A 12504-nucleotide genomic window follows, 5' to 3' on the forward strand; every position below is an offset into this window, starting at 1 on the left:
GTGTGTTTGTGTGTGTGTGTGTGTGTGTGTGTGTGTGTGTGTGTGTGTGTGTGTTGGTGTGTGTGTGTGTGTGTGTGTGTGTGTTGGTGTGTGTGTGTGTTGGTGTGGTATAATGCTTCCCCTTATTTGGGTTAGAATGTTATATTGCATTGCTGTATTGGTATTATGAGGTATCTATTGTTTTTCTTGATACCAACCATCCACTATACAACTAAGGATGTGTTACTGCTAGCTATTCTGATTCTAAGCATGTGAATCTATGAAAGATGCCACAATACTGGATAAGAAAACGAGTTACTTGCCTGTAACTTTAGTTATCCAGTATTGGTATCTTTCATAGATTCACATGCGACCCACCCTCCTCCCCGGAGAGGCTTACCTTATTACCTGTACATATTATTGTCACTTGTGCTATGAAAATCTGAGGGTTTGCCTCTCTGTGGAGGGCTCTAAGAGGTTGCTGCAGCCTGATTGGCTGTGTTCCAAATTTGGTTCTTTTTACAAAAGGACTAAGATAGGCTAATGTAGTGACTTTACTGTCCATAGTAGCCTATTGTATAATGTTTTTATGACTATTATGTATATATTTGATTGTACCGCAAGACTCCCACCTCGTCGGAGGGGATGATTCTAAGCATGTGAATCCATGAAAGATACCAATACTGTAAAACTAAAGTTACAGGTAAGTAACTTGTTTTCATCTGCACTACCCCCACACTATCTGGGGCAATCTGCTCCCCAAGCGCTAATCTAGCCCCTGTGTCTGCCCACCAGTGGGGGCATTGCCCTCTTAGGAGACTTGGCATCACCCTTCAAGTGCTTGTACTTTTGGTTGCCATAGCACTTAGGGGTGACCTTCCCTGAGGACATATATCAGGGAACCCATTCTTCTTCTGCTTAGATAGGGATTAGGAATTTTCCCCCATCGAACTGTTTTGGGGACCTTTATAGAACTCCTTGTTTTTTACTTTTATTTACACCCTACCCTTCTGATGGGCACCCTGTCTAGCCTTTAGCTGCCCCACATCTAACCGCTTACTGGAATAATCAAGGACATCTTCCCAAGATTGGTTTAGCTGTTTCTGAAATCTCATGCGGTACTTCTCTGGGGCGTGTCAAAACATGCCGACAAGGTTGCCTTTCATGGGAGCATACTTCATCTGGTCTCCTGTTTCTAGTGTGAGCAGGGTGTCCTTTCCCACCGTAGGCCTAAGCATTCAGAGACTTGCCTATACATCCTTAGGGCTACCTCATAGACTGAGAACTACTTGTCGATATCATCCCCCACCACATGGCTGGGCACCAGATCTTTGATTGTTTTTTTTCTTATCCCTATTGGACACAGCGGCATCACTGGCACCATTACTGTTGGACTCTGCATGCCTGACTCTGATGTCCAGTTCTCTGAGGCTCCTTTCATGAGTCAGTCGCTCCAAAGCAAGTTTTTCCTCCATGGCCAGTTTCTTTTCATCTGAGTCTCTCTAAGCCTCAGACTTAGCCTTTCTCTCCTCTGCCTACCATTTGAGTTTGGCCAGCTCCAGCTTGAGCTTTCTCAGCTTTCCTGTCCTCGAGCTCCTCTGCTTACAGGCCATTGGGCGACATACTGCTCCTAGGCATGGGTGGAGGCACAAATCTTCTAAGCATGTTGTCCCCCCTCCTTCTGGGTGCTACAACTCTAGACCTGTTACCAGGTCCTTATCTTGCACCTCCATATCATACTCCCCTTGCTGGTCCTTTGCTGCCCCCAGTGATTGATTATCCTCCGCCCAGGCCATCAGAGCCTTCTGGAGCTTCAGCTTCCTGGTGTTCCTTCATGACGAAGTTCTCTCCTCACAGAATTATTTGAGCTCAACCACAGTGTAGTTATCCATGTTGGCAAGCTCAGATTCAATCCTTGCAGTTGTAGCCTCGGGCACAAACTGGAAGAATAAGGGGGAATTTGGGAAAGCGAAAGAGCCAAACAAGGGGAATTTAAAAGAAACTAGAAATGGTATCAAATTATTTATCTGGGATTATAGTGTTCTATAAAGTCACTGTATGGCACTGCACAAACACAAGTACTGAATCCCACCGCTGAACATCAATTGGGTTACTGGTTGAGGGGAGTGAAATCCTACTCAAGAAGAAACCACAGTATTTTCAGAGTGAAACACAAGCAAACCCCAAATTAACCTGTGCTCAGCTGTCTGGTAGCTTGGTGCAAAAGCAATCAGGCTTATCTTAGAGGTAATTTGTAAAGTATTTGTGCAGCACACAAACAGTAGGTAAGTGAAAATCCCACATCAATTAAAAACAATAGAGTAAAGTTTAATTAATTGACACCAAAACCACAAAAATCCAATTAGTAGAAACAGAGATGGATTTTTAAAGGTTTTTAAGAAATAAAGTGCGAACTAAAAAGCGCCAATCGCGCGCATCTGTCCACAGTAAACCGGGTGCAAGTCACAAGTTTAAGTGGAGCGCAGGCCGGATACAGGACTGAGGTCAGTCTGCTTTGAAGTACCTTGTGGCTTGGGTGTAAAGATGCAGAGTCCTTGTGTCGAGCTGCGCTGACTGTCGAGGAACTGGCGACGAGGAGCTGTGATGTGAGGTCCTTTTGTTGTTGTCGTCGAGGAAGCTGGTGGGGCTTGCGCTGCAAAGCGTCGGTGCAGAGACGAGATGAGTCTAAGTCCGTTGCCATCTAAGAAGCTACCAGGCTTGCAAGGACATGCTCTACGATACGTCTGGGTTTCAGGACTAGTTGTATTGCGCTGGGCCGTAGTCTGCATTGTGCTACGTGAGTTTTTGTACACATCGAAGAAGCCTGTTTTGTTCTTTGTGTCTTGAACAGGAGGCCAGCCAACTCGCCCATGGAAATTTCCTGGAGTTCTGGGTCCCCACAGACCGGCTGGATTCAGCAGGGCAACTCATAGTAGCAGAAGATTCATGATCGAGCAACAGCAGCCCTTCAGCAGCTCAGCAGTCCTTGGTCAGCAAGCAAGTCAGCAGGGCAAACTTCCCCTCTGGGCAGTCTGCCTTCCTGGCAGAGTCCACAAGTCCAGAAATGAACTAAAGAGGTGGCTTTTAGTGTCCACTGCTTACACGTGATGCCTACTTTGAAGTGGGAGAAGCTTCTAGAGTCCTTCTCACAGAGGTGTCTGAAATGTCCATCCTCCCTTCCCTGACCCCAGCTTGTCTCGGGGGCACAAAAGACTAGTGTGAAACCCTTTGCGAGTGAGCTGAGGCAGTCTTTTTTATGTGCAAGTGTGTGGGTGACTGCTTCACCCCCCAATGAAGTCACAGATTGCTCATCCTGTCAACGGCTATTACCAGTTTGTCTTGCTGTCTGAGAGTAATACACAAATATCATCACCAGCTACACCTAGCCATGTGACCAGGAAACAGGCCGCAGGCACCAAACGGTTGGGGCAAGAAAATATCCGCTTCGTTCTAAAAGTGGCATTTTCAGAACAGTGTCTTAAAATTAAGATTTACTATTCAAGAGAGTTTAAAATTACAGTTCTATAGAGACTAAACAACATTCCTACCTGCTGCCAACTGAAAGTCAATATTTATTAAATGTAATAAGGTAACGCAGTGTTATCCCATGGGAGAGATAGGCCTTGCAGTAGCGACATACGAATTTGAGTTTTTCACTACTAGTACAGGTAAAAGTTAAAACTGCATGGCCAACTTTTGAAATACTCTGCACCATACTCTCTGGGCTGTTTAGGGCCTACCTAAGGGGTGACTTATATGTATTAAAAAGGGGGGGTTAGGCCTGGCAAAGGTTATTTTGCCAGGTCGAATTGGCAGTTTAAAACTGCATACACAGACTGCAATGGCAGACCCGAGACCTGTTTAAAAAGCCACTTAAATGGGCGTCACAATAGGTTCTGCTGACCCTCTAGTAGCATTTAATTTACTTGCCCTAGGTACAGATTGTATTACTTTACTAGGGTCTTACATGAAAATAAATGTGCCAATTGGGCATAAGCCAATTTTACCATGTTTAGAGGAGAGAGCTCAAGTACTTCAGCAGTGGTAAGCAAAAAAAAAAAGGTCAGCAAAAAGAGGAGAATGGAAGGCTAAAAGTTGGGGGACAACCACAGCAAGGAAGTCATGCCCAACAATGAACAAGCCTTCTGAACAGGTCTTTGACCCACTGACAGACACTATCCGGGCCGGACTGGACGTAGCGGGCACCGGGCAATCCCCGGTGGGCCGCAAGGGTGGGGGCCGATTTTGGGCCCCTGAGGGCTGCTTTTGTTACCGGGCCGTTTTTGCAGCATAGCTGCAAAAACGGCCCTGTAACAAAATCGGCCGAAAACCGGCCCTGGCAAAGAGCTCGGCCGCACAGGAAGAGGGGTTGAGGGGGGGCGGGGGCTGAGCACTTTGCCAGGGCCAGTTTTGGAAAAACTTTCTCTGCTTTCAACTCACACTCCAAAGCTCTCAATCCTGGCCTGTTAGAAACACCTGGAGGTGACTTATTTCAAAGTATGCACCTTATAAGAATAATATGGTACACAAAAACTACAGAAACGCAACATCCTGGAAATAGCGAACACTCTTCTTTGGGAGTGCAAGTAAAACCTCTGAAATATAAACAGGAGCTAAATCACTGCCATGGATTACCTTCATGTTTTAACGTTCATTGCTCAGAAAGCGAACATTCTTTTTGCCTTAAAAATTAAGGACCTGAACATTGTGCCCGATCGCGACCCTTCTGAATGTCAGTTTTTAGTGAATACCAATTACTACTGGGTCTGAGACCCGACCAGAACCGACTCACTTGAAGCCCTGCACAAACCCTTCTAGTGATGCGTTGCTAACCCCAGAAATCTGTTTTAATGATTCTATGGTAAAAGGGGTTTGCACCAAGCATTGCCTTATCGCCACAGACAAGAAATTGGGTTAGCCAAAAATATTTTGCGACGCGGCCCTCAATTTTCCCTTTGTGATAAGATCTGAAGTATTGGAAAAGGTCCCGTAGCGAGAGGAACATATGCAATGCTTAAAAACTGATACAAAACTGTATGTAAAGGTGACGTTTTTTTCCTGATTTGTTGGATCCAGTACTTGTTTCTGAATGAAGTCCTTTCAAGCTAAACTCTTGCAACGTTGTTTTGCATAAATTCATATTATCGAGCATCCCTTAGTAATCAAGGGTTCCCATTTTTCTGCACTTACTCCAATCGCATAATTTTTTGGGCTCACAAGACGTATTTGGAGTGTCTTGAGAGAAGTCTTGTGAAACTCCTTACACTAGGCGTAATTCCCATAGTTTTTACGATAATTGCGGTAGGATGGAATGAAGAAATTACGCCACTTGGTGCACCTTTTTGTTTTGAGAAATCGGAACATATTCTCTGGTAGTGTGTTGATCTGTTTTACTGGATTATTGTATGATCAGTAGATACTACATGGTGTGGGATAAGTGACCCCAAAGTGAAGTTGATCACCCTATTCAGTCTGTAGATGGATGACAGTGGTTTTACTATCTACTTCTAGGTCCAAGACTTCTTATATTTATGCTGCTTTTCAAGGTTAGCACGCAGGCTCCGTGTTGGAATTAAAATTGTTCAGGGGCATATACCTGTAGAGTTGCTCTTTCCTTGGTAGTGAATGACCACAGAACAAGATAAACTGATGTTTAAGCTATTCGGCCACTCTACATTGTTTGTTTTTGGGTTTAAATTATGGCCTCTCAATTTTCTATGATGCTTGCTACATTCCTATATAGAATTTCAAAGACTGGTGTGGCGTTGGGGCAGTAGTACGTAAATATTTATTTCAGACATTATTTTTACAAGCAAAGGCAAAGCCAATTTAGCTTGCTTTTCAAATGTATTCAAAACAGCCCAAATGGTCGTTTTTGTGCCCCATTTCAAAGCTTTTAAAATATATGCCACACTAACATCCGGATTGACAAACAATTGGACAGAACTGCATGCAATAAAACTGCTGCTTTGGGGGGTGAAAAATTGGACAGTGCATGTAGGAGAGTAGGATCTGCACCTTATGTTGCCCCCACTTTTGTTCTGATGTTTACACTGGTTTCTGGCTATAGTCTGGCTGGGTCCCTGCTAATCAGGGCCCCAGTCTCTCTGTTCTCTCTAAACAACTTGAAGTGCATATTAGATGCACTAGTGATTGGATACTGTGGTACCTTATGAGCCCCTAGCATATGGTACCTTGGGTACCAAGGGCATAGGTACTTCACAGGCCTACCAGGGGCTGAAGCATTTATTATGCCACCCCTGGGAAGCAGACTAAATCTGACACCACTGGTGAGGTAGTGTTAGCACTCCTCACTGAGGTATAGGTTCCTATATCTCACCATACACACACACATAAAACTATCAGTCACCCCTAAGGCAGGCCCTATCAATCCTGAGGGCAGGGTGCTTGGTTTACAATGTGAGGGGGTGCCTCTGCATGAGCAGGACTCCTCTGCAGTTGGCAGAGTCTATTCTCTTTGGCTGTTTGTGGATGCGGTTAAACCATATACTCTTAAGTGCATTATAACCTCCCGGTAAATGCTAACTTTGGAATGACTGCATCAAAACATGTCGTGTTTGGTGTCAAACAACTTGTAATCATACCCCCACACCAGTAACTGGTGTGGGAGTATGATCCCACCCTTCTAGAGGGTACGACATGTACCCACTGTGGAAACACAGTAGAAATCTGAAAGAGCCCTGGCATCACAAAATGGATGCCACCAGCACAGACACTGGGCTGCCCTCCTGCTGCTGACTGAAACTCGCAGTGGAGAAGGCCCAACAATAGGCATCCTGTCACAGGGAGGTGTCACCACCTTCCAAACAGGATTTAGTGTATTGGGGCTGGGTGGGTGCACTCCTAGAGTGCTTTGAAGTCCTGCACTGGGGGAGCAGTAGGCTCCTCTGTGCATATGCCAGCTCAAACCGTTTATGGGGCTACCTGTCCCTGCTCTGGCGCGAAACTGGACAAAGGGAAGTGGGTGTAACCACCCCCTACCCTGACCCTCCAAGAGGGGTGGTCATAGAGCTAGTCCCTCACTTTCTTTTAGTATAAGATAGGGAACCCTTGCCATTGCAAGTTAGATATCCCTGGACGACGCTTTACAAGAAGAATCCTGGTCCTTCGACGTTCCACTACCTTTGGAAGACGGAAGAATCTCCCTTGTAGTCAAGGAGTGACTCCCCTGTTTGGCAGGCACCAAAAACTTGAATCAACGGTCGCAAACTTTCCCGCTCCTACCGGAGTCCGAAGTCCCTGCAGCCCCGGAAGTGGATTTCCTGACTTCTCGACGGCCATTGTGAGTCCCCAGCAGAGCTGAGGCGAGTGGACACCACGAGTGACGAGGAACAGCAATACCCGTGTACCGTGCACTATTGTCGAGTGCAATCCCTTCACGAACTTGTGCATTGGACCATTTGTGGCCCAAGCCTCCAGCAGGTTGTGCACCGAAAATCAGAGGCCTACCCCGTCCCGAGTGACCATGGGCTCCTGTAAAGCATTTCCTCACGAGGCGTCTTCGCGATCCCTTGCCCGTTGGCTTGTGGGTCCCCTGAAGACTTTCTTATCGAACCAAAGGGCTTCCCTGGTTGCTCCAGGCCTACCCTCACTCACCCTCGCTGGGTGAGTCCCTCAGTCCTTGCTGGTGTGCAGCACTGACTTTATTTACTTTCAACTAGACTTGTTGGCTCCATTCCGGTTGCCGACACCTCAGTAAGCTGCAGACGTAGTGGGACACTTCAAATCCAGCTGCTGGTCATCGTCGATGCCTTCTGGACCGTGGGCATCCATCTTCCTGGCCCCGGGTCACTGGCAAGTGACTGAACACTGTCCCTTCTGCTTTCAGGTCATCTTCATCCTGAATCCAGCCTTGGATTCCACCGGACACTTCTCCAGTCTTCGCAAGCAGCAAATCTTCTTTGGCTTCCATAGAAAACAGCGATGCGACCCGACACCAAAAGACACCTATGCACCCGGATTCCCTGGGTGAGGTAACTCGTGCACTCCGGTGCCCTAGTGTGTGTTGGCCCTCGAATTACTTACCTTGTAAGTGGCTAGCTTGTAGACTTCCTCGAAGTACCCTAAAACTTTAGAAATCCAACCGCAACTTGCTCCATTGAAATAAATAGGGAACCCGCGGCTGTGTTCTCACACTGCACGCGTCTCCCGTGGGTCTTTTACTTAACTGCCTTGGGTGGATTAGTGAAGCCCCAGCGATTCTACAGGCCCTAGGCCTTGTCCCTCTGCAAGTCGACTTTCCCAAACCTCTTTTTTAGTATATGGTCTGGTATGCCATATACTATCCTAGACAATCTGGGTGTGTTGACACTCACTTTGAAAGTGCTCGCCCCCACCCATCAGAAAGGCCACCTCCTCGACCCACTCTTCTCCAATATTGACAGCCTTGTGGTAGGAAAGCATACACCCCTGCCTTGGTCAGACCATTTCCTGGTCCCTTTCGGTTGGACAATCCAGGAGGGTAGCCAGCCACGGGAAAAGGGAAAAACATGGTGCCGAAACTGGTCTAAACTCTCTGTTGAAACTTGGGCATCCACCCTCGACAACTCCAGACCGGTGTTAGGGGATGACCCTGAACGGGATAATCATATAGTCCAGCAATGGCTGGAATCATCCTTAGATACACTTATCCCGGAAAGCTGGATGACTAGGAAGAAAGAGAGGCTTTGTGTAGCATGGTATTCCCCCAAACTTAGAGAACAGAAACAAGTATGTAAACGCCTTGAGAGACGTTGGAGGAGAGATTTTTCAAGTACGAAGAAAATCAAATACAGAGAAGCGATTAAAGTTTATAAAGCAGGAATTAAAAGCGCCCAAGCTGAGTATTATGGAGCAAAAATCATCTCCGCATCTTACTCCCCCAGGGAAATTTTTAAAATTATGAAAAGCCTTATCAAACCCCCTGCACCTCCATTGCCTTCAGAGGAAGAAAATTGATGATATTTACTCCACCTTTACTCCCCTCTGACCACAGGAATGTCCCCTATAGAGGCAGAGCCCTGTCTTTCGGAGCCCCCCATTGAGACCATCCCTCACCAAGATGTAAACTCCCTGAAAACCTACATGGAGCAGCTGAAATCAGGCTCACCAAGAGATGCAGCATCTCCTGTGACCCTCAATCGGGTTTTTGACTCTGTCGCACCATCCTTTCTGGAGCTTATTAATAGTTCGCTGTCCTCTGGAATTGTGCCGTCCACATGGAAACGAGCTATGGTCAGAGCATTATTGAAGAAACCCTCCCTGGACCCCGAGGTGTTTGCCAATTATCGGCCAATTTCACTCTTACCAGGGATTGCAAAGATATGCGAAAAACACATTAATCATGTTCTCTCCACATTTCTGGAGGAAAATGAACGTCTCCACCCTTCTCAAACTGGTTTTAGACCCCAACAAGGCACAGAGACAGCCTTGCTAGCTGTGGTCGAAGAAGCTAGGAAAATCGTAGACAGTGGCGGGTCCGCAGCTATTATATTGCTCGATCTTAGTGCGGCATTCGACACTGTTAACCACCAACTTCTAATCACAAGACTTAGAGAGGTGGGGGTGTCAGGAACTATACTGAAATGGCTGGAATCTTTCCTGACAGCCAGGTGCTTTCAAATCTTTGAGGGTAGTACCAGCTCTGAAAGAATACCTCTACAATGCGGAGTGCCGCAGGGCTCCTCGTTGAGCCCCACGCTTTTTAATGTCTATTTGCGCCCATTGGCTGAGGTGGTAAAACCCTTTGGGGTTAATATCATTACGTATGCTGATGATACTCAGCTGATTGCATCCCTGAATAGCTTGGATAATACTAGGAGTAACTTGTCCAGTTGCTTGGAGGGGATCTCTGTTTGGATGGACAATTCCTTCTTAAAATTGAACGCGGCCAAGACTGAGGTGATGTTCTTGGGTAAAACTAGCAATATGGACATCAACACGCTTTGGCCGCAATGTTTGGGGACTTTACCTGCCCCCAAAACTCAAAAAAAGTCTTGGGGTGTGGCTGGATCATAGTTTAAATCTTAAGGAACAGGCACGCAGGGTGGCAGGTACCGGTTACGGTATCCTGAAAATGATCAGGAAAGTTCTTCCACTTCTGCCTTTTGTTGCCAGGAAGCTCTTTGTGTAAGCCCTGATTCTTTCGAGGCTTGATTATGCCAATGTGCTTTACTTAGGGTCTCCATCTATAACCATCAAAAAACTACAAACAGTTCAAAACTGTGCGGCTCGATTGCTGCTGCAGGTTCATAGGCAGGAATCTGCCAGATCTCACATTAAATCCCTGCATTGGCTCCCGGTGGCTGAGAGAATTCAGTTTAAGGTCTTATGCGTTGTCCACAAGGTACTCTCAGCTAAGGCCTCGCCGGTCCTTCGATCTATTATTCTCCCGTACCTCCCAAGCAGATCCCTCCGCTCTGAGAAAAAACATCTAGCTATAATCCCCAGAGTACATCGAGCCCGGAGTGGGGGACGTCTTTTTTCCCTTGTTGCGGCTAGAGGGTGGAATCAGCTTCCGGATCACATCCGACTTGAGACCAATCACCTCATCTTTCGTAAACAACTGAAGACCGCGCTGTTCTCCAGAACTGTCTGGTTGTGTGATTGTTTGACGGCTTGTCTCTAGCGCTGGGAGGCCTCTGGTAGCCATGCGCTCTATGTATTCATTCATTCATTCATTCATTCATGCCCCTAGGGCCCTAGCCATATTTGTGCTTAACTTATTGTGAAACATTGATATTTGAATGTGTTCCTGACTTCTAATCTCATAAAGAGATTAGTAGTGTGTCTAGAAATAAATACATATATATTTGATATATATACCTGTGTGGTGTCCTTTCATTTGGTAATTCAAGAGATTATAAGGTAAAACAAGCTGCTTTACATTCCTCTGAGACTTAGCCTGAAGGCTGCTCTCCACAGCTACCACTAGGATAGCTTTCTTTAAAAAGGTTGTCTTAAACCTATCTACCATAAGAGTCGAATTGGACTGGTGCAAGGTGGCCACTATAACTAGTGACCAGCATATGCCAGGCCAACTTCTCACAGTGCAGTAGTTAGTTTTCTTACAATGAACTAATTGGCCACTCTCAACCTAAAGATGCTAATGCGTGCTCCAATTTGCAGTGGCAAGTGACGTGTTACTTGGGATTTGTACTAATATTATATCATCACAATATAAATTAGAAATCGGTGGGCCACAATACTCTAGTGGATCTTGCTTTGCATAGAATCCAGTTGTGTGTGCCGCTTGCACCCCATTGCACCTACTTTGCATAGATCTGGCAGTTTGTGATTATGTAATGCAATGCCCGCATCAACCTTCAGCTCAAAAAAACTTTGATGTGCCTTAGTCGATCACATTCTCATTTGCTGCACTTTGTATTCTGTAGCAGCCCATTGCATGATGCGAGCACCTGTTCTAAAATTTAGGAAATCTAGACCAAAATTCAGAGGAAAGCGATTTGCTCCATATTCTGTCATGCTACCAGCATAAAATGGTGCACAGTGAGTGTGGTCTGTTTGTGCCAGTTAAAAGCTGGTTTACAAATCTATTTTTTCATATAAATTAGAATTTTTCAATAGGTTTTAGCAGCTGCTCATTTTACATGGTCTTTTATCTTGTTTTTCTTAGGTCTACAATGGTGTTGGAGCCAATGGATCTCCAGGAAAAACGTTCAAAGTACATCTACAGCTCTGGGACACAGCTGGGCAAGAGAGGTAATTCCTGGCTCTCTATAAATGATTGTGTGTTTGTTTGTTATTAAGAAATATTTTCTAATTACCAGAGCCTAGCTTTGTGCTATTCGTATTGGCATACTGTGAGCTAGAAACCACTTGGTGACTGCAACACAAACAAAGCCACGGGAGTGGAATCTGTCTGGCTTGGAGAAGGTGGCTGCATCGATTGGCTGCTTCTTTGATATTTTTTCAAACCTACTTTCTCTCCACCACCACCACCACTACTACTACTTTAGTTCCTTGGGAGATAGTGGGTGAAATAAATGGTGTTGGAGGCTGGGGCTGAATTACATAGGTGGCACTATTACATCTTTAGCATCTGTATTTCTGTATTACATAGATTGCACTGCTAATGGTACAATTTTGCACCCAACAGACTGACCACTTTGCAACTGTCCTGATCATTACACATATATAACTATAACGCAAATGTCAAATGATATCACAGTAAATTGGCATGAGAATAAGACTGCTCACTACCTCACAGGTTGCATGTAACAATGACTTGGCAAAGGGAAGTAACTCTGCTAATGATCACAAGGCCTCATTAATGCGATTTTATGTTCTCAATATTTTTAGATGAGTGAATTTAATCCTTAATTTAAAGAGGTTGAAAGTTGGATTTTGTGTCTAATGGGTGAGATCATTAAACAGTTCAAGTATTCCAATTGCCTCACGGGTAACTAGGTATGTTTGAATGTGCATGCTTGAGACACTAAATTTGACCATCAGCCTCATTGTAATGTCACATATTTCAAAACCACAACATCTCCATACCACCAT

General features: G+C 45.5%; 1 protein-coding gene across 2 annotated transcripts in view; it reads left to right on the forward strand.

Annotated features, from left to right (window-relative positions):
* RAB27B (RAB27B, member RAS oncogene family) overlaps window positions 1–12504 on the forward strand; it is a 692526-nt gene that overhangs the window by 604772 nt on the left and 75250 nt on the right. For both annotated transcript variants that reach the window (XM_085629967.1, XM_085629974.1), the window contains one exon: window positions 11615–11700. In XM_085629967.1, the coding sequence (XP_085486093.1) occupies window positions 11615–11700 (86 nt within the window). The remainder of the gene's footprint in view (window positions 1–11614; window positions 11701–12504) is intronic.

The sequence above is a fragment of the Triturus cristatus genome, chromosome 2_1 (genome assembly GCF_964204655.1).
Source record: "Triturus cristatus chromosome 2_1, aTriCri1.1, whole genome shotgun sequence".
NCBI classification, from domain to species: Eukaryota; Metazoa; Chordata; class Amphibia; order Caudata; family Salamandridae; genus Triturus; species Triturus cristatus.